The 21,637-nt window shown below is 44.3% G+C and overlaps 2 protein-coding genes across 2 annotated transcripts in view; one reads left to right on the top strand and one right to left on the bottom strand.

The window, feature by feature from the left end:
• The window catches only part of T265_04112 (hypothetical protein), a gene marked incomplete at both ends in the record, with an annotated part of 44,831 nt that extends 31,360 nt beyond the window's left edge, over positions 1–13,471 (bottom strand). Inside the window, 2 exons of the mRNA XM_009168758.1 lie at positions 10,879–10,961; positions 13,397–13,471. Of these exons, the coding sequence (XP_009167022.1) occupies positions 10,879–10,961; positions 13,397–13,471 (158 nt within the window). The remainder of the gene's footprint in view (positions 1–10,878; positions 10,962–13,396) is intronic.
• T265_04110 (hypothetical protein) overlaps positions 11,648–21,637 on the top strand; it is a gene marked incomplete at both ends in the record, with an annotated part of 27,789 nt that continues 17,799 nt past the window's right edge. The window contains 2 exons of the mRNA XM_009168756.1: positions 11,648–12,115; positions 16,550–17,851. Of these exons, the coding sequence (XP_009167020.1) occupies positions 11,648–12,115; positions 16,550–17,851 (1,770 nt within the window). The remainder of the gene's footprint in view (positions 12,116–16,549; positions 17,852–21,637) is intronic.

Here is a 21,637-nt window from a genome sequence, read left to right as displayed (position 1 = left end):
AATATCGTAGCAACTGAAACATGAGGCGGCCTGGTGCAGCACATTCTGTTGCCTGGAAACATCACAAACGAGAGATTCAGCTGGGTTCTAAGTGAGTCTCTCGCAAAACCAAATTTGTCTGCGACTGAGTTTATTTCGCTAATTTCGTGCAATTTGGTTTCAAGTAGAGCATGAGGATGACGGAAACTCGGGGAGTGCGCCTACCTGATGAGTCCCAAGAAAGGCGAAACCGGTCGTGGGCTGTCGACGGATTTTCAGCAACCTTATGAGTAGTGTATTACCCGGCTTTCTTCAGTTTTACGCATTCTAGGTCTGGAATGTAGATAACTCCGCCTTAGGAAAAACAAATGCGGTATATCACGATTGTGACACATAGTGAGCCATCACCTTTGTCTTCGCATGTGGCGTTGTTTCAATGAGTCTTCAACCGATTTTGTTTCATTTCGTCACTGAGGATATGATGAGATCCAGATCCTTTCGTGTGAGGATCTCGTCAATCTGGAATGTGCAAACAACAATGCCCCCCTTGAAAAACAACAAGAAGAAGAGCTGACCAAGATCATCCAGTCCTCCAGAAAGTGCTTCAATCTCCAAAGTGCGGGACGTATGGCCTCTGCGCACGTCTCTAGGAATTCAAGGAGTTGCGAAAGTCACACTGGCTCTGACGGCAGTGTAACGGACGAAGTCCGCGCACGAATAGCAATGAACGAAATTGCGCCCACCAATATGCGTACCTTCTGGAATCGAAAGAATGCTGGATGTACTATTGTCCGGCTGCGAGGCTTGGGTTCGAGGCATCTTCAAGTCTTTGTCCACTAATATACCAGAGTCATAGCTGGAATTGGATGGAGCCAGTGATATCACACTGAGTTGATCAGAGATCCGATCTTTGGTGAAGTGACAATCTATCCTAAAAATGCATCCAGCACTGTAAGCTAAGGGGACTGAGCTATACAATATGCATGGTCAGAAAAAAAACATTGTTTTCCGTTCCTACTTTGGAGACAGAGCACGACATGGCGGAATGAATTGAAGGGCGTCGTTCGCCTTCCATGAAGGGGTATACATCACTTTCCATCAACTTGGCCAAAGACACTGAGCGATATGGTGGCTAACCGATTTCAGTGGCATTCATGCTGTCCAGCTTCTATGACTGAGCGTTGGAAATCTGGGCACCGAACCAATTTCTTTTCCCTCCCATTATAATCCTTTATTGTAATAAATTGGGTATGAGGTACCACTCTTCTCGTCTGGTTTTGCTGTCGATGATGACCCCTTGATTCATTCTTCTGATAACTCAACATTGAAGCCCTGAATTCTCAAGCGGTAGGATTCATCAACTTTTCAAAATAAAACGCCCACTTGGTTTGAAAGGGTTAAATCAAATCAAATCAGATCGTTCAGCTGTGGCACCCCTTCGGTATCTAACTGTCATGTCAACGGAATCAGGCACGGTGGCTGGAAACGTGCAAGTTCGCTCGAGCCAAGACAGAGGAAGTCGAGATGCTGAGGTTGGGTTCAAACCATGTTGCCTGAACCACTGGGCTATCTCGAGTCCTTTAAAAGACTAAACTCAAAGCAAATCAATGGGAGTGAGGGTTACTGGGCTATATATATATTTAAAATGCAGCACAGTTCTTCAAATTACAAGACATGGTGCAAAGCAATTCGTACAGGCATTTCCTTTGTCATCTTCAGTCAACAGTTTAGGATTCGTACTCGCCTCAATCTTTTGTGTAAATGTGACGTAATAGTCGGATCGTTATACACGTAAGCACTCAGGTGAAAGCCCATGTTACTTTGAATCTTGTCCAACATGGTAAAAGATCATTGAGTGATTAGACCTCGATAATGTACTGTTACTTTATACCTGTGTCAATTCGATACGTTCTGTACCGGCCAACCAACGTGACGATCATTTTGCAAGCATAGACAGTTTGGGCAGATACGCTGGGAACGATCGATTTGTATAGATTGGTTTTTGCTTCAATTGATAATTTTGACGAGAATAACCGGTCCATAATCTGGGATACTAATTACAACCACATTAATACTGATCGAACTGATAGACATTCAGCGTAATCAAGGGCACATCCCCACTGTCATGTTGAATTATTACCCACTGGTAATGTTTTATGATCGGTAATAATCTGGGTGCTGAAGATATCCGACTTTTTCGGAGTTTAATAGCCCTTTAAATATCCAGTTTGTGTGCAACATATTCGGAGAAAAAAACCCAGACAAATGCATCCGATAATTGGGTTTTCTGATTAACGGAAACTATTTTTTCTGGGTACTGCAACTCACCAACCGAAAGCGCTGAATTTAAATGCACCGTCTAGCCTGGAAAAAAGTTGCCGTCTTGTGTGTTGCTCTGTGTGAGTGAGATAGAACATTATCGTATAATGATGGGAGGTTATTTTCAACGGTTTAATGTCAACATGGAATAAATTGCAGATGAATCAGGTTCGCTTGGGGCGGCAGTGATTGATTGGGGTAAAACGGTACGCTAGCACAGTAAAATTTATTCGAATACAACATTTTGGTGGAAAATTCGAGATTGAAAAGAAAGAGCGATGTGGAAGTGGTCAATTATCGACGAATGCCGTTTCGAGGATAAAATCGCTAAAAGAAACCCTCTTAAACGGAGACAAAATTGTAAAGCGTTTTGTTTGTCTAAAAACCCAGTCTTTTTTTTAAAAAAAAACAAATTCATTCTCTATGGACTCGTCGTTTAGGCAGATGGATGTAGAGGGGCTTTATCACCCTTTTTTGTTTGTCTAAAAGGTAGCAACTAAACAGCGTAACGTAGCAACGTAAACGTTTCATGACGCTGACAATAAAAATCTAATATTTGATAGATAAACCCCTGTACACACAACGTGTTTTTGAGCACAAATTGCACAAATTTAATCCTGGAGCATTGGAACCATTCAGGCTACAACCTGGTACGAACTTCACTTCTAGATGGCACAAAACAAAAGGAAAACCGAGAGAAAAGCAAAGAGCCATTGGGATTGACTATTTCAGTTGCTTACCGATTGGACGAAATTGGCTATTTTCGTATCGCAGTTGAGTTTGCTAAAAGCGTTCAGTTGTAGCACCCTTTCGGTGCTTAATTGCCATGCCACACGAAGGTTGCAAGAGGGCTGGGATACTGCCAGGTTGCCCATGCCTAGACAGGGGAAGTCGAGAGGCAGAGGTCGGATTCGAACCACGGACCTTCCGGTCAGTAAATTCGCGCTCTAACCACTGGGGCTAGAAGCATCATCGGTCATCCATCTTCTCGCTTACCTGTGCGCTGGACCACGGCACTCCAGCAAAGAGGTAATTCTCGTTGTTCCACAGTGTTACATGACAGTTTGCAAAGTGGCTGAAATGTATCGTACTACGCCAAGCAAGAGCTGAGCGTCCTTTCAGTGATGAGACTTGGTGGGAGAAAATATTTTAGTACAGACTCTATTCTGTCACTGAGGCTAATCTATGCTCAAAAGCCTCAAACGTTTCGTCGCCACTTGAAGAGGACATTATTGGTGCGCGCCTCATCTACCGCGCACTATGATGTCCCCCCAAGTGGCGATGAAACGTCCACAATCTCACTTCAAATCTCAGTTGATGCGTAACTACCCACCTGCTATCTTTCCAGATCATCAGCAAACGAAACTCGAAGACTATGTCTACCTGATTAGCTTCGTGAATGGCAAAACCAGTAAGGACTCTCGAGGGTTTCTCACCGAGAAATGACACTCCGAAGTACTAATTACTTTGACAATTGAAAGACGAGGTGGTTTTTTCAAAGGACGTTTATTTGCAGAGTATCACACTCGAGGGCTTCAGTTGGGATTCAATCGAGTCTTCCCTTGATATCAAATGAGCGTATTTCACCAGGAGCTTACCACTCATTTTATCTGAGTTTCACGTTAACACAGTCATGGTTTAAAGCGGGACGGTTAATTCCATGTTCGTCCAAAGTGGCGTTCAACTGGGGTGGGGTGGAAATTTTGGATAACCGGACGAATAAGTCAACCTGATGAGCTATAAAAGATTGGGGTGCGGAAGGATTACTGTACAAGTTTCATCATATCAAAAAAGAAAACATCACAGTATCTGGATTATTAGCCGATCTCGAAGCAGTTCAGTGGCTAAGGCTCGAACTTAATGGCCAAAAGGTACGTGGCTCGAACCCGGCATCTGCATCTCCACTGGTCTTGTCTATTCTTGGGCAACAAGACAGTATCTCAGCCCTTGGGCTTTCTTCGGATAGCACGGCAGCTAGACATTGAAAGTTTTGCTACAGTTGAAGAATAATTGTATCAGCCCAGTCGAAACATGATGAACCCTTACGAGACATATTTGGTTGAGAAATGTAATGAATAAGAACTTCATCTGAGTGTTACTTGGTTTAAGAACCTGTGATTTAGAAAGACAGACAAGTTTGCCTAGCTCAGTAACCCGGAAAGCTTCAAAGATCGGGAATTCAAATGGCAAACCCAGTAGTTAAAAATAGGGTCACAGTTTGTCACTATGCTTTCAAACATTAGCGTGACGGTAGGCCGTGAATAAAACTGTTAAATATATGGTCATACAGAATCTCATAATTTGACAGGAATGTCAATAAGTCAACCGATTCGATCTTTTCTGATTTTGTCATTTCCATAGAAGGACAACTGTAGCGATTACCGATCCATATTGTGTCTCCCCAACATTCCCGCATTCCAGGGTGACCTTCATCGGTTGTATTGTCCTGGCGTGTTAAACAGGCTAAATGCACTCGAACAAGTCTAACTTTAAGTCATCAGTCCAACAGTTCGGCAAAATGCGCCTTCATCTGACAATGCAATTTTCACAGCAAGAAGTAACTGAAGATGTTATCGTCCGCCTTACGTAGAAAAATTAACGGAGAACACACCAAGAACCAAAATAAATAAGCAGCTGGCACACTCCAAGAAGCAAAAAAAATCAGCAGCTGGTTGGTTAACCGGGCGTCTCATCAGCTCTAAAAATCAGGCTGAACGCTTGGCAGGGACTTCAACCGGAAAACTCGGAATCTTTTGACCCACTTACAACAAAAAGAATTCTCTTTGGGGCAGCCATGTCAGCTTTTAGTTTTTGAAAGCATACCCTATAAGTGGACAGAAAATGTAAGGCGTCGAGAAGTAGAACGTTCCATTGTATCATCTCTCGCATTTTCAGCAGCAGTTTCACGAACGAGAGAGAAAGACGGCGACTCAGTAACTGTCGCAGGCAATGAGGTCGTTTCGGTTTCAGGAGGAACACTATCTAGAGCTTCAGAGATATGTTTACCCATATCCGAGTGGCTACCACGGAAACCCTTTTGTAGCGTATGAGTCGACACGGCACTGCGGAAAAAAAAGTCAATAAAAACTTCGGGGCACATTTTCTGTTTGAGAAGAGAGGATCAGGGATCTAGAGAGCGAGCGGTTATCTGCCGTAATCACCATCAACCGCATACATCAAAACCACCGATGGAAATGGTACTGATTCGGTTTCGACTACACATCCTCTGATGGAGTGTGTAGTAATACGCGTGAATATGTGTAACACCTTTTATTCAGTTCTTCACTGACTCCCCTAGCTGAGTATGGTTGGTTAGTAGAACCTGCCGCGACCACAATTTCAAAAGGCCGTACTATCCATTACTGCTACGAATTGTCCTGAGAGCATGCGCTGTCGGGAAGGACACTGTGCACGACCAGTATTCTGAAGTCGAACAATCAATAGATGTTCCTATGAGAAATGCAGTGAACAGTCTTGTTTGTGCTTATCGGTGTACCACTCAAGAAGCTAATTAGCGCGAAGGGGTGGAGAATTCGAACTAACGATATTCCGCGGACGGTACCGAAACCGTGTGCTGTACGGTCGATGGTGAACTTCGTGTACGCGTCAAAGCAATGTGCATGACGGCGATATGCCGAGTCTGAACTCTTCAGTCAAACAATACAGAAACAATAGATTGAAACTGAACATAACACGAAGGCGGGTGACCTTGCTATCCGAACTTTTTTTTCAAACCCTAAACCAGATCTATTGCAGGGCAAATTCGCCAGAACCCCAGTTAAACTAAACACATATTTCGTTCGCAAACAAGGGAAATAGTTTGTAATGTATTACTCATAAGATTGCTGAAAATCCGTCGACAGCCCACGACCGGTTTCGCCCTTCTTGGGGCTTATCAGGTAGGCGCAATCCCCGAGTCTCCGTCGACCTTGTGTTCTACTTGAAACCAAATTACACGAAATTAGCGAATATGCGCTCATTTACAAACTAATTTGGTTTTTCGAGAGACTCACTTAGAACCCAGCTAAATCTCCCGCTTGTGATGTTTCTAGGCAACTGAATGTGCTGCACCAGGCCGCCTCATGTTTCAGTCGCTACGATATTCGAGATATCGCGATACATGTATATATTTTAATGTACTACTCATAAGGTTGCTGAATATCCGTCGACAGCCGACGGCCGGTTATTTAACCGAACAATCACACTTCTGCACATCCAAGCACACGTGTGATATAAATTCCAATTTTTGATTTAACATATTTCTGTACATCGCACGCACTTTTTTTAAACGATTGATGGCATTTTCAGTGTGAGGTTTCATATTCTTCTTGCAGAATTGGCAAAGGTTCAGCCAACCCTTAGAGGTTTGTCGAGAAGGGGGCACATGATACACTATCTACATGATAAATTAACAGTAGCGCTATCCGCGTGAATCGCAACGTGTTTTCCTGCCCATAGGGTCACTTGCGTACAACCACCAAAGGAACGAGTCAACTGATATACGACGCTGGGAAAAAAACCGTGTTGAATTGAACCGATCCATTAGTTTACATCCATTTCATCTGGCAACCAAGCCGAGTTTTACTAAAAATAAATGGTCAACAGAGAAAAAGGTCTATCATGATTAATTTGATGCACATTGAATTTCAAAAGGTTATACTTTCAGAAAGTTTTTCACTAACAAATTGAATTTTCGATCTTTACAGTGTGTGAAGTGAATTTTTACCTAAGTGCTTCGAAAATAAAAGCAAGAAAACCAAATATAGATGGTCGGACTAAATTTCAACAGTGGTGGTAAAAAAACAAGCAATTTAAGTGATCATCAAAAGAAATCCTTAGAGGAAAAGCCGATATTCCGAAAAACACACAGAGCTGTCATCGGAAGGTCCTGAATTCGATCTTTACGGTGGGAGATTACTCTGTCGACTGTAACCAAAGTCTAATTCCCGATTGAGTAACTCAAGTGATAACTTGTGCATGCGCAATTTAACTTCCTCCAGCGTTGTCAAGGCCTTTATGGGGACGGCAAATGAACTGCAAAATCGCAAAAACTAACCATTTTAGACAAGACATTGCATTCCTTCGTATTCAGTGAAAAGTCCACAAGCCCTGCTCACCAAAATCATGTCAACGGGACTTTGAGCATAGATTTGGACGATTACCCAGTTGCCCAACTAGCCGAGCTGAATCTAATCTCGTATCAGTCTCTACCCCCGAGTGTCCTCACTTATTGGGTGAGGTCGCATAGTTCCGATAGGTTCACCTCCCGAATCATTCAATATCACGTTAGTTTAACTTCCCAAATCTGGCGACCCATTAGCTCTTTTTTTGAAATCTCTGACGATCGATGGAGTAAGCTAAATGTAGGCAGTTTGCGACACCATGGATGCGATTCAACAATGCGGCTTAAACGGCAGTTAGAAACGGCATGAAATGACATCCTGGACAGATTTGTGTGCGCTGAAAGACTGTAACGGTATTTGTTAGTAATGCGCTACTCATAAGGTTGCTGAAAATCCGTCGACAGCCCACAACCGGTTTCGCCTTCTTGGGGCTTATCAGGTGGGTGCAGTTCCTGAGTTTTTCGTCAATCTTATGTTTTACTTGAAACCAAATTGCGCGGAATTAGCGAATATATACTCATTTGCAAACTAATTTGGTTTTTCGAGAGACTCGCCTGGAACCCAGCTGAATCTCTTGGTTTTGATGTTTCAAGGCGATATCTCGAATATCGTAGCGACTGAAACATGAGGTGGCCTGGTGCAGACCATTCAGTTGCCTGGAAACATCAAAACCGAGAGATTCACCTGGGTTCCAGATGAGTCTTTCGAAAAACCAAATTAGTTGGCAAATGAGTGTATATTCGCTGTATCTGTTGGTATTAAGCATAGACGGGACACACTACTCATCATCATCATCATCATCGTCTACTTATCTTATGGCCAACAACCAGTCCCATCCTTCTTGGGTCACCGTCTTTGAGTCTGCCGGTCAGGAGTATGATTTCCACGAGATATGAGAAACATCTCACATAAAATTCTTCCCATTGTTGAAAGATTGTGGACCTCAAGAAATACACTCATTTGCAAATCAATTTTCACGAGAACGAAAGACTCAACTGAATCTCTCGTTTATGATATTCTACAACTGAATGTGCTTCACACGTGACACATCATGTTTCAGTTGGCACGATATTCGAGATATCGCTGTATGTTTTCATAAAGGAAACTACCCACAAGTGTGCTGAAAAATCTTCGACAGCCCACGACCGGTTTCATCCTTCTTGAATATCATAAACGAGAGATTCAGTTGAGTCTTTCGTGAAAATCAAATTTATTTGCAAACGAGTGTATTTCTCAAAGGCAAGAAGAATTACTTTTTCTACGACTTTTGTGGCTGGTCCATAACTCCAGATGGTTGTAATGTTGCAAGGAACTGGAGTAATCGAGTAATCTTCAAGCATGGTCTTCAACTTTGGGGTTTACGACAGCAAATTCGGGTGATTGTTTTTTCGCTGAGTCTGCCAGTTTGATTGCTGTGGGTTTCAAAATCGAGGCTATTTCGACATCAGAGAGTGTTGCACTCGTTTTTGTGGGGCATCTCCACCTGGTCAACAAGGTGCTCAAATCACCGAAAGCAAAAATTTCAATGCCCCTTAGCAGCTTCTCCACCAGTCCACAAACCTATTCGGTTTACATTATCATCGTGTGGCCTGCAAGATGTGTGGACCCAAATAGAGTGGTTGTTGTATGATCTGCCTGAAATTCTGAATCATTTAATACAAATTCCACCAAGTATCACCTGTCAACCTATTCTCCAGTTATTGGGAGTGCTGTCAGACTGTCGCTCCGAACATTGGCGATGGAGGGCGACCGAAAACTGACCCTCCCCACCGCCGAGGCCTCGAAGTGAAACGGCAAACATTTAAGAGGGGGTTGACGATAAAGTATGCGACGCAGCCTATTGACAGACTACCCGTCCTAGACTTCTCTAAGCTTTTGTCTGCATGGACTGAGGGATTCTTTGTTGACTTCATACAGCTGTGTTTGCCATTAGCGCGACGATCCGCAGCTTGTCACATGAACTGGCGAGAGGCATGGGAAAGATGAATGTTGACAAAGAAACCACAGTTGATCGCAGAACCTCATAGTTCAGAATTGAGTACTTGTCTTTATGTGCGTTCGCTCATCCTTCTTGTGATGGAGATATTAACGACAAAATGCTCCAGCTATACTTCAATGAAGTGGCAACCTTTTCCTGATGTTTTCAGCTGGTCTATCAAGCATATGCATCTTCGTCCTGCGCTAAATTTCACCCGTCCATTTCAACAAGTCGATTCTTTGTCCCTGAAATAACGCTCCGTAGGTTACGTACACGCTTTCGTCCGGTCAGCTTCTATCCAGATTGCCTGAACGAGTGTCTGGAGGTGTAGATACCTTGGAATGATTGTAGCAGGTTAGAACCCCGTCCATCTTTATTCTTTTCTTCCAAATATGGATTTCAACCAAATCATGGTTGTCGGCGGCGAAGCATCAGTTTTGAGCACTGATGTCGACGATGATGATGATATCTCGTCCAAAGCTACTGATTGATGCGCCTGCTTACCGTGAGAGGCAGGAAGATACCTGAATTTGCGTAAGACTGTTATATGTAAACCATTCGCTTCAGCATACCAGAATGCCATAAATTTCTGGAGCCAGTTGTGGCCCTTACAGAAGCAGAGCACCTTCGTTGTCAGTTTGAGTTTGTGCTAGAGAGCACAAAGTAAGCGTAGAGTAATCTACGGCACTATTCAGGCGATACATACAGAAATCAGAATCAGAAGATGTCGGAGTATAAATTTGGCAGTGACAATTGTACGCATACCTCTAGGTCATCGTTGTTCTCGATACGAATATCCGTCATTATTTTTCAATTGTACTAGTGTCTTTGTCATAATAGCAGGCAAATTACAAATAGGTAAGGATAATGCATCGTTAGGAAGGTGTATTGTATCACGATATCTCGAATCTCGCGCCACTTGAAACACGAAACGGCATGGAGCAGCACATTCTGTTGCTCAAAGACGCCGTGAACGAGAGATTAGGCTGGGTTTCAGGTGAGTCTCCCGTCAAAACCAAATGAGTATAGCTCACAAATGAACGGCTGTTTGTAATTGAAGAAGTTACTGGTAACTTAGATTTTAAACGATAGCTGTTGGTTTGTTTGCTGAGCTGAACTATTTGGCTTAAAGCGTTTCATCACCTGTCTGGGTGACATCCTTAGTGTGGTATGTGTGGAAGTGCGTCAAGATTGGAAGTACACTTGGAAGCGTACTTCCACCCTCCCTCCTCAAGCTAGCTGAATAATCGAGATACAAGTTTTCTCACAATGTTTTCTGATACATTATCCACACAGATGGATGCACACAGGGGCGGGCATTATTCCATCTGGAGGCCCGCATTTACGGTACTAACCGGGGTAATCGACGAAAACTCGGGAACTGTGCCTACCTGATGAGTCTCTGGCAGGACGGAACTGATCGTGGGTTGTCGAAGAGTTTTCAGTGTGCACGCTGTTCTATCCTGAGCCCTCACTCACCTGCGAGCACTACGGCTTTTGTTACAGCGCACCGTTTGCGAGTGGGCAAATGTTCCTTTTTTTAGGGAGGAGGGTTTGTAGAACTGAACGGTTTAGACACAAACAAGTGTGAACAAAACCACGGAAATCGTTGATTTTCATTTAGACGTGCATTCAGGCTCTGGTGATCAGTACCTGTTACTTGTTCCTCATCTTGTTTGTTGACTCAACACCAAAATGCGACAGATTAACCTTCGTTTAATGTGATAAAACTGACATGCAAGCTTTAGAAATCCTTCTTCGACATACGTTGGGAGAGGAGAAACTTGTGAATTTACTAAATTCATTGTAACCAGCCTACATACTGATAAATACGATCGGTTGAGGAGCACTCGGGTAACGTCTATTTAAGCTTTTTGCCGGTCAAAGGAGATACCTTGAATCATATCACTTTCGCGTAGCGAGAGGAGAGACTCTCACCAGTTGTTCTTCCAGCATAGTGAAATGCGGAGTCGTTACCTATTTGGAAATTTCTACTTACTTAAATCTGAGTACTAACGGAGCTTTTCTTGAACTCCACAAATTGAGCCCTTGTCATTTTGGATTGAACACTGTTCCATTTCGGTATACTATTGTGTGTCCCCGTGGAAAACATGTGACATCTGTTTCAGTATTCCGGTTCAGTTCTTCTAGTGTAACGTTTTATGTACGAAAGGGATTAAGTCCTCGCCTATCCAGTGGTAACTTTCTGAGATTACATTCTTAATTGAACGTTAGTTTCAGGTATCGAATGTCACAAACAGTCACCCGATGTCAACTGCCGTCTCCTTCTCTGATATCAAATGGACCAATGGGGATGTCAGAACCAAAGAGCGTGAAGTCAGTCGGCCGCACCACATCCGCTGAACTTGACCTCAGCGACACGGGATCACAAAATCCTGGCTACCGATCCTCGTCTTCTGAAGATGACCTCGACCCTCCAGCAGTGATTGGACAGACCGGTGTGTATAACTGTGCAAAACGGAACGGAATGACCCCAACACTTGATTATTCTATCGGACAGACGGACGCCGAGATTTCCTACGATTCCGGAGAGTTTCCAGAAAGAAACGAAAAAGTGTCGAGAGAAGAACCCATTGGGCGATTTCAGTATGATGCACGTGGACACGCCCTTTCAGATACTTGGAATTCCACCTCACCGAAAAAGTGCACATCCTTCAGTACAGCAGCGGATGAGGCTGAACAGTCGGCGAGCCTGGTAAGTCATGTAAGGAGGATCTTATTCACCTTATTCACCTATAGAATAAAGCGTGCGAATTCTGGAAGAAAGCATTCACTGTGTGTAACCATCTAAATTCCACTTTGCAGTTCTGGGGAGCGAATGGAAAGTAGAGGGGGTTCGATGCTAAGTTTGCCAATCAACTGCCGATGATTAGAGAACAATGCAGAACAATGCGGTGAAAGGGGTGCCCTTAATTCGGGGAGTCGCGATAAACGAGGACATCTGTTTGTGAACTGTCCAGGGGGGTCTCCATCAGTTGGCGGGTGTTTTAAGGTAGTACAAAGATGATCAAGCTGAGGGTTTAGTTCAACGGCTAAAAAATAAAGCCTCAAGCATCAACGATTAAAGTCTTGTATTAGAAACTCTGTCTGTGAATGAACAGTACGAACGTCCGTTTCACACAAAAGTTGCAACGAATCAGGGATCCTATCAACAAATTAAATTTAGCTGACTCCCCGTAACACAATATCCATAACTAAGTAAAAATAAAATAAAACATTCACTGTACAATCCGTGGAGTGATTCTAATTGGCCTAAAGAGTCATGTGCCCTTTTTAAAAACCGTCATGGTTTGTGGAAAACTTGGCATGTTGGATCGTCATATTCCCTTTTTTCCGATCCGCTCAGTGCATGCAACCAACAAAAGTTCACTGACAGCATTCACATTCACGATCGGATCGGAATCGTTTTTGTCTGTAGTACATGCTTGACAAATCTGATGAGTCCACGGATGCCTGAATGACAGTTCCAGACCTAACGATCGACAGAAACACCAAACCAAGCATCAAACTGTTTTGCCTCGTTGAAGCGATATCCCGTCGTGATGTGACCATCCACGCAAATGGTATAATGTCACAACGGCCCAACACAATGTGGCATATTCGTGTGTCCCAGCAATCCTTCACAAGCTTCTTTGATGCGTGTACGCGCGCGCGCGCGCACCGATGACATTGCATGTTTTGACAGAAGTCCTTACACACACACACACACACACAGGCCTTTCGTTTTAGCCTATGCTGCCCGGTAAATGAGTAGTTCGAACCGTTATCAATCATAAATCAGCATAATGGGATCAGAATAGGCATGCAGGAAGACAGTTGTCCCCAAAGTCTGGAGATGATTAGAATAGAAAAACAGAGGAAAACGGGAAAAAACAGCTGACCACAACCATTCCTCAACAGCTTGGGCACATACGCAGAACACAGAGCGAAGTTAATGGTTGAGACGATAGTAGCGCGAAAACACATACAAGCATACCGCGAGATTGTTGATATGCCAGTCCCAGTTCGTGCGACATAAATTCGAACAGATTTCGCCGTGATGACGGGTCATCTTTAAGGATAGCTACAACTGCGACTGTGTGTGTGTGTGTGTGTAAGCAGCCAGAATAGACACTGGCCGACGTTCTGAGGTGTGGATAGGTGCGCACATAAAGTTTTTTCTCGAACTACGCCTCAAATGACCCGTGTGGGACTTTCTCTCCGTCTCTCTACTATGGCTACCAAGCCTCATCAGCGCGCAGCAGTGCCTGACTAGCATTTGGCGCGCGCGCGCGCACGCATGCGACGAAATGCGATCACAAAATTTGCGTGATTCAGATTCACACCGCGATAACGCGCAGGCATGTACTACGGTCCTGCTGTTATTGATGCTGGAACAGCTGTTGCGCGCCTGTCAAACACATCTTTCGTGGTTGTTGATTATGGTCAATTAAAAACAGTTTGGACGGGGAAAGACATTTGAATAGGAACGGTAGGAAAAAAGGCTGTGTGTCTAGGAGACAATTCACTGACAAGCCCCAACTCAGCGTGAAATCGGTGGCTGTTTGGTTTGGGGATTCACATAAGTTAATGTGAGTTTCGGCCTAATGTGGCCCATCACTTTTCACATGTCTGAAGCGCATGTAATTCAATTGCCTGTATAGGCAAAATGGCGGTTGGACGGCTCAGCTAACCGTTCTCTAATGGTGGAGAGAACGTACCCACTACTTGTTGAAACATCTGTTTTTGAATATAAAGAAACCTAAGTCCCATTGTTTCGAGTGTGGTAGTTATGCACACACAGGGAGCCAGGAATAAGAAGAAGGTACTCTCAGCCTCATTCCTGAATTGCGCCGCACTGTCGCTGGATTGTCGATGATGACCTAGCTTCGTATTCCTTGCGACATTCCAGTCAGCGGGGTGAGTCAAATTTGGCCGAAGGCGACTCATTCTCTGGCCACACATCGAATGCAATGTTGGCGGTTCCCATCAGATAGTCAACCGTCGTTTCAATTCCTCAGTACGATGCTCAAATATCGAAGATGATGATTGAGCAGGGAGTGATGCAGGCCTGGATGTGTCCATCAAAGTGGCCGCAGTTAGATCTGGCACTGCATACATGAAGACCTCTTTAGTTTCCCGGCAGATCCCTCCAAAAATCCACTGTCGGGGAAGGACTCGTTCTGCGTGTTTTTTTTTACAGCAAACTATCAGCGTTTCATCGATCTCGACGCGTAGACCTAGGTCTTCGATAACTGTTGGAGTCTACAAAAGTTGCCAGGTGCAAACTTCGCGAAGAAAGTTTGTAGCGACCCAGTCACCCACATACTTGACTGTTCAACTCACAGTCGCTCATTGGATCACGGGGCTTGACTTTTTTCTCATACTCACGAATCACGTCACACTAAGCTGACTCATCGGAAATCGATTGTCTGCACCGCCTAGTCAGCGTAGCAACCACTCATGTGCCGACGCGCCCACGTATACGCACTGGGACCTAAATAAAGGGAAACCGAACCCAGTCAGGATACACAGACTCGCGCGCGCGCAGGGAGCAGGACGTCAACCTCTCCACAACCATGGAATACGTGTAGCAGTCGAACTGCGGAGAAAAACACGTTCCCGCCGTCCGGACTTCCACCAAGGGACTTTCATATACGATAAGCTCCCTTTTTGACTTGCTCCCATTTCACATTGTATTTATTTTATACGTGTCGCAACCATGTTAAAAACTTTTATTGGTGCACATTCATCTTCTGATTTGTATTATGACTATCATCACCTGTGCACCAATAAGTTCTTCCAGTCAACAGCGGTCGTATGGCTAACAGATAATTCCTCTGAGCAGAAATAAATGCATAGAATTACTGTCCTATACTCCATCCCATACCGCTCAAGCCCAGTTCCGTTCGGAAACCGATTTCTTGCCGATACTGTCGAGCATTACAACTCCACCTGTCACAAACAGCTGGTGGCCATTGTCGCATAAACGTTGCTGATGGATCACTTCGTGGCTTTGCAACAAACGTACTGCCGTCTCCTTGTCATAAACGATTGTTGAAAGCGTCAGAAAGTGCATTCAAGGTTTTACTCCGAACGGAGACATTGTTTTGCACAAAATGAGCCTAGATACGGATAAGGAATTATTTTCATCAAAAACACGTCAAGGTTGTGTGGAGCTGGCAAAAAGTGGCGGCGGGCTTAACTTTCCGCACATGCATTTTGCATCAGTGGCGGGGCTTGTCTGGAAAGGATCCAGATTTTCCATACTTTAGTTGTTTCCAGAACCGTCATTCGACTTCCACAGTGTGAATGATGCAAACTTGACGCAGCCCAAGTCCAGATATTGGTTGGGACCTAGTTCATTTCAAGATCATCAACACTCAAATGTATCTCAGAATTCACATGGAGAACACGAAAGAATTCAGGAATCAAACGGCTGATATATTCACCCGGGGAGGGGAGTAGATTTCGGGGCTCTCGTCTAAATTTTATCCCGGTAATTATCGCTGATTTCCTGTTCCTTACGATACTTGCACTTGAGTATGACTAGCAAAGATCAAGTGAGAATGATGACAAAGTTCGATTAGTGGTGCGATTTCTTGTTACGACATCTTTGTAAATCGCAAATGTCTTTACCATGTCAGTCTGAATAGCAAATCACTAGTTTTGCACACCCCTAGAACACGTCAGCTCCTCATCAGTATTTCTCGAGATTCCCGTAGGTATGTCTTATGAATCCAAATGGAACAGTTTCAGAATTCTGTGGGGTGATTTACCTCAATGTTCAACCCAATAGCTGTGATTTGTAGCAGAAACCTGCGTAAACTCTGGGATGATCTTTGAACTTTACTTGGAATCCAAAAACCCGACCGATCGGTTCACTGTTTCAATTTACTCCTAATTTTTTTCTGTCCATATTTAAGAAACCTGACAGTAGTGTGAACTTCAGGTGTTTATTCCGGATAGTGCGCATTCTAATGACTTTCGGTGAAACTTGTGTCTACAGTCATACAGTTTTTGTAGTTCCATTGTCCCGTGTAAGAATAGTCTTGGAACTCACAGACGGTAGTAGCGAAACGTTTTTCAGCTTTTTAGGATGATTCGCAGTCCGTGGTGATACTCTCATGCGACTGACTTCATATTTCAGCCCACAACCTCTGGAGAACAGGCTTATGAAGACACAACGGCAATGGGTCCAGAAGTAGACAGTGATGAACATCAGAGGCCAAAAGACTGTGTTAGTCTCCCGACGACAGACAGAACTGTGCAAAACCACAAGGACGGCAGAAACTCACCGCAAAATATCTCCAGTCGGGGTACACTGAATGAGTCAAAAACACCGGTTGTTGGAAGAGATAGTTTGACCAGCCGGGCAGCTCATAAATTTGAGTTTTCCGAGACTCGAACCCAAAGGAAACCACATCCATCTGGCCTGAAACTAGGAAACAAAGATCGAGAGAAGGGAAGGGAGTGCGTAGCTGAGGAAGCCAACCGAAGCCAGCTACGAGAACACAGATTCCAAGAAAGCACATCCCATTCGCCCGTATCAGAACGTTCCAAACCTTCGAAATCCGCTACATTCCAAACGAATCGCCAGTCGCATGGCATCCTGGACTTTTCCGGTGAACGCGATAGAAAAATGCCCAAAGCAGATGGGTCGAATGGCACCCAAAAACCACACAACGCTTCAGGTTACAGTCCATACCACTCAGACTCATTAGGTCACTTGTTCACGCTGGATAACGCCGCTTTGGCAGCCAGTTTACATTCTTCTCCGCTACTCTCAGCACATTCAAATTCGAATCGACCGGAAGATGCGGATAGCGGCTATATGAATTTACCTACGGGCGATCAGAGCAGTGGAGAAAGTGGCAATTGTTCAAACGACCCATCTATGTCCATCAACAGCTGTCTACCACCCATGTTAGCCGCGGCTGCCATGGCTGCCTTAACCGGGGGCCGGTTTCCCACCGGTTCCACCATGGGTCACTTTAATCCACTATTCCCACAATCATCCGCGAACCTACTTCCGGCACACATGAAAAACTATGACGCACCTATGGAACCCGGGTGTCTGGATGGAATTCACAGAGCATCCGGGAACTACGGGTCATCTTTAACAGGCTCAGGGCAAGCAAACGATTTCTTATCACCCATGCGTGCAATGTATAACACCTCAAAGTTGCTTTTCGGTGGTGGCTCCGATGACAGAACAATTTGCACTCCACCACCGCCATCACTCTCGGCCTCTGCAAGCCCACAACCAGCCGGTTCCAGAGGATTCTCCAAGTCCAGCAGGATCGTGTACAACAACCATTTGGTAAATGAAGATGACGACTGTGAAGAGGAGCAAGAGGAATTGGAAAGTATGGAACCAGACCACGTGGGACCTGAGGGCTCCAGTTCTATCGGTGGACAACAATGGACTTTTGAGGAACAATTCAAGCAGGTTAGTGATTATTCGACTAGAATTTTACTTCACCCAACAATCACAGAGAGTCTAGCTTCGTGTTTTACCTGAGAATTCACTTGTATTTTGTCATCGTCCTCCACATAGTAGAGCGACAGCCTTTTCTATTGGCTGAGTGCGACCCAATCGATAGGTCATGTGAACCGTTCGAACGCTGATTGGCTCGTTTGCTGCTCGACAATTTCAAGTGGTCATCTGAATCCGTGTTATGCGTTACCTCAGTAAGCAAAGAAATTTCTGTTTAAAGGGGACCTCCGTTTTATAATGCTACGGAAGCTTTTTTGGGATCCGTTCTGTGGAAATCTCCAAGATACATCAGTTGGGTTAGGTGTAAGACAATGATAACTTACATTTCCCAATTTATCCTTCCAAACGGAAGAACGGTCTCAATAGTTTTAACTTTTAGAACATCCAAGTCAGTTTGGATTAGAGCATTCTATCCCATTCTACAGTACAACAAAATCGAGTAGTTGAGAGCAGAAATAACTTCACAAGATTTCGAGAAATACACTCATTTGCAAATCAATTTGGTTTTCACGAGAGACTCAACTGAATCTCTCGTCGTCGAAGAGTTTTCAGCAAACTTGTGAGTAGTTTCCTTTATGAAAATATACTGCGATATCCCGAATATCGTGCCGACTAAAATGTGAGGTGGCCTCTGTGAAGCACATTCACTTGAGAATTAGCATAAACGAGAGTTTCAGTTGAGTCTGTCGTGAAAGCCAAATTGATTTGCAACTGAGTGTATTTCTCGAAAACAGTTCAATTTGGGTTCAAGTAGAACATAAGGTTGACGGAAAACTCGGGGACTGCGCCTACCTGATGACCCCGAAGGTGAAGGGCGAAACTGGTCGTTGGCTGTCGAAGGGTTTTCAGAAACCTTGTGAGTAGTTTCCTTTATGAAAACTTCACAAGATAATTAGTCGCTCAGAGGCAAAACACTCCTGGTTTTAGTACATCGCATGCCCTAATATTCGACCTTGAATACGCCATTTCCAGAACCTTGTCTGCCGAGATTCATTCCCTTTAGTATGTATGAAAAAACAAAGTCTATTTCTTTCGTCCGGTTTTTTGTAGACGATAGATACTTGGTGCGAATTCCTAAGGAAATCTTAGTGTGGTGAGAGTTTTGCGATGAATGTCCGTTTCTACTCTGTCTGAGAGAACAATATAAAATTTGTAATTCGATGTCTCATAGAAAAGGTTCGCAACTATAAGTTCAGAACAGTGTTCATTCAGCGAAATACACTCATTTCAAACTAATTTGATTTTTAGAGAGACTCACCTGTAACCCAGCTGAATTTCTCGGTTGTAATGTTTTCGTGCAACCAAATTAGTTTGCTAATTTCCTGCAATTTGGTCTCGAGTTGAACATAAGTTTGACGGAAACTCAGGGACTGCGCCGACCTGATGAGCTCCAAGAAGGGCAAAACCGGTCGTGGGTTGTCGAGGACTTTTCAGCAACCTTATGAGTAGTTCACCACAAAAAGTGTTCATTCGGGTTCATTCGCAATTCGTTTCGCTCCTCTTGCGGAATAGTTGCTCCCTGTCTCACACCGAGCGACTTCCCCCACGAAAATTGCAATAAAGCATAGGTAGATACTAAAGTTGCCATGAAACTCAGGAAGGATGTTACCTTATTAGACAATTTCTTGATGGTCTCAAGTAGAAATTAGTGCGGAGGACTGCCGTATCATCGCCACTGATTGATGAAGTTTTGAGCAGGTGGTCTTGTAGTAGAATGGCTTTCTAGCCAACAAATTATTCTACTGCCTGCCGCTCTACTGACTACGCGAACACCACTTAACTAGAATTCACTCTGACCTCTCAGTTTGAGGTTTCCGGCTCTTGTCTCACTTGTGACTTGTGATTGCTGTTTCTCTGACAAAACGTCACCTGACAAGCATCGATGAGCCAGGGAGCATCCGACCTTCAATAGGCAGAGCTGACACATACGAACAACCTGTTGTTAGTTGTCACATATATACTCATCGCGGACCCTAGACTGAACGAATAAACTGAAAGGATTAAATAACTAACTGTTTGGGGTACGGTTGGTGATGACTCGGTTATTGGTGCATAAATGTCATCCAGGACCATAGCGTCGCAGTTCCTTTCCAACCCGACCGATCGTGAGATGAGCAGATCGATCGGTAGCGCATCTGCTTCTTCATATTCTTCCTTACAAACTTTAAGGCGACTCAACGAGTAGTACTTCGCTTCACATTCCCCGAGGTCCTCACTTAGGCCCTCCAGCTCCTCAATGGTTACATTTAACAGTATCTTTCCTGAGATTTGGATGTCAGCCATCTGTAGTTTCACAAAGATGTTCATAAATTAGGACTTCTGGTGGCTAGTTGGATCACGTGTGGTGAGCCTTAAAGAACATTCATCCGAAGAGCGGCCTTTCCAAGACAACGTTACCCTTTAGTACCTGTCAGAAAAGAGGCTGAATTTATCCCCAACTCTGTGCCGGACCAAAAACTGAGTAGTACTCACTGTTGGTTGGTGCACTTCTAATACACGAGGCAAATAAAGTTTCATCAGAGCATTCACCGCGGTATTCTGCCCTACCACCAACATTCGTCAGTGCACGTGTCAGCTGATGCGACGAAGCATTCCATACCGACCTTGATGTGACATCCTTACCATCAATCCACCGTGGTTCGGAGAGGGGGCGGCGACGGGATGATTAGAAAGTTCTGAATTCATTGAGATCTAGGAACATCGAGGAAATTCGTCACCTATACTTGTCACGCTTGCCTGCTACCATATGTCGTTCTTACTCAAAGTGGCAGCACCAACCGCTGGAAACCAAGTAAAGTTGATGAATTAGTAATATACAAGGTCCCTCATAAAACGCAGTAATTTGGAATGTGGGGTGAGGCAGGAGAATGGAAAGGATAGAGCTTCCTTTGTCTTTTATGGAGATGAGACACACCATGGTGAGACGTGTTCAATGATAGGATTAGGTGGTATTTGTTTGTGTGAAGGGGGAATCAGCTCTCAGCTTGCGTTTCGCTCCAGCCCGCATCGGGTTCGACGTGAGATCCCATCTATTGAAAGTCTGCTTTCCCTGGAGACGTTGCGTACCTACCATCTTTAATTACTCTCCTTATCTGGTTCATATATTATTCATCAATTAACCTAGTAATTATCTACCAGGAAAAAACAAACAGACCCTTCAGCGACACGTGTGGGGGAGGGGGGGCGGACAACCTGCCTATTCAATGGTTGATGTAGATTGATGTGCGGGGCAGTGGGGGAGCAAACAAGAAAATGTTATCAGGTGCCATTTATATTTCATCCAGGGACGACTGTATGAAATCCGTTTTCGATTGAACCTGTCACCAAAACCGCATAAGTTATGCATCAATTACTTTCCGTGGTTATAATCAGTCTACACCCGGAGCTTCAACCGCGATTAGCTGAACACAACTTTACTATAATCGATTAGCAAGATGCTGATGTGGTGTGGAATATTTGGTAAATGCAGCGCGTACCCGGATCAAGTTCACAGCATGTGAAAGAGATGTAACGTCTGGTGTTAGGGAATAACGAACGATTTCTCGCTTACCGGAGGCGTATTGTAATCGCGCACACTGTCGCGCGTATGCAGCTTGGATTCAGCTGGGGCGAGATGTCCCAAATGGTTAGAGCGCGAATTTACTGACCTGAAGGTCCGTGGTTCGAACCCAAACTCCGCCTCTCGTTTTCCCCTGTCTAGGCTTAGGCAACCTGGCAGTATCCCAGCCCTCGTGCTTC

This window comes from Opisthorchis viverrini (genome assembly GCF_000715545.1).
Source record: "Opisthorchis viverrini unplaced genomic scaffold opera_v5_64, whole genome shotgun sequence".
NCBI lineage: Eukaryota > Metazoa > Platyhelminthes > Trematoda > Opisthorchiida > Opisthorchiidae > Opisthorchis > Opisthorchis viverrini.
This window is presented reverse-complemented; position numbering and strand designations above follow the sequence as displayed.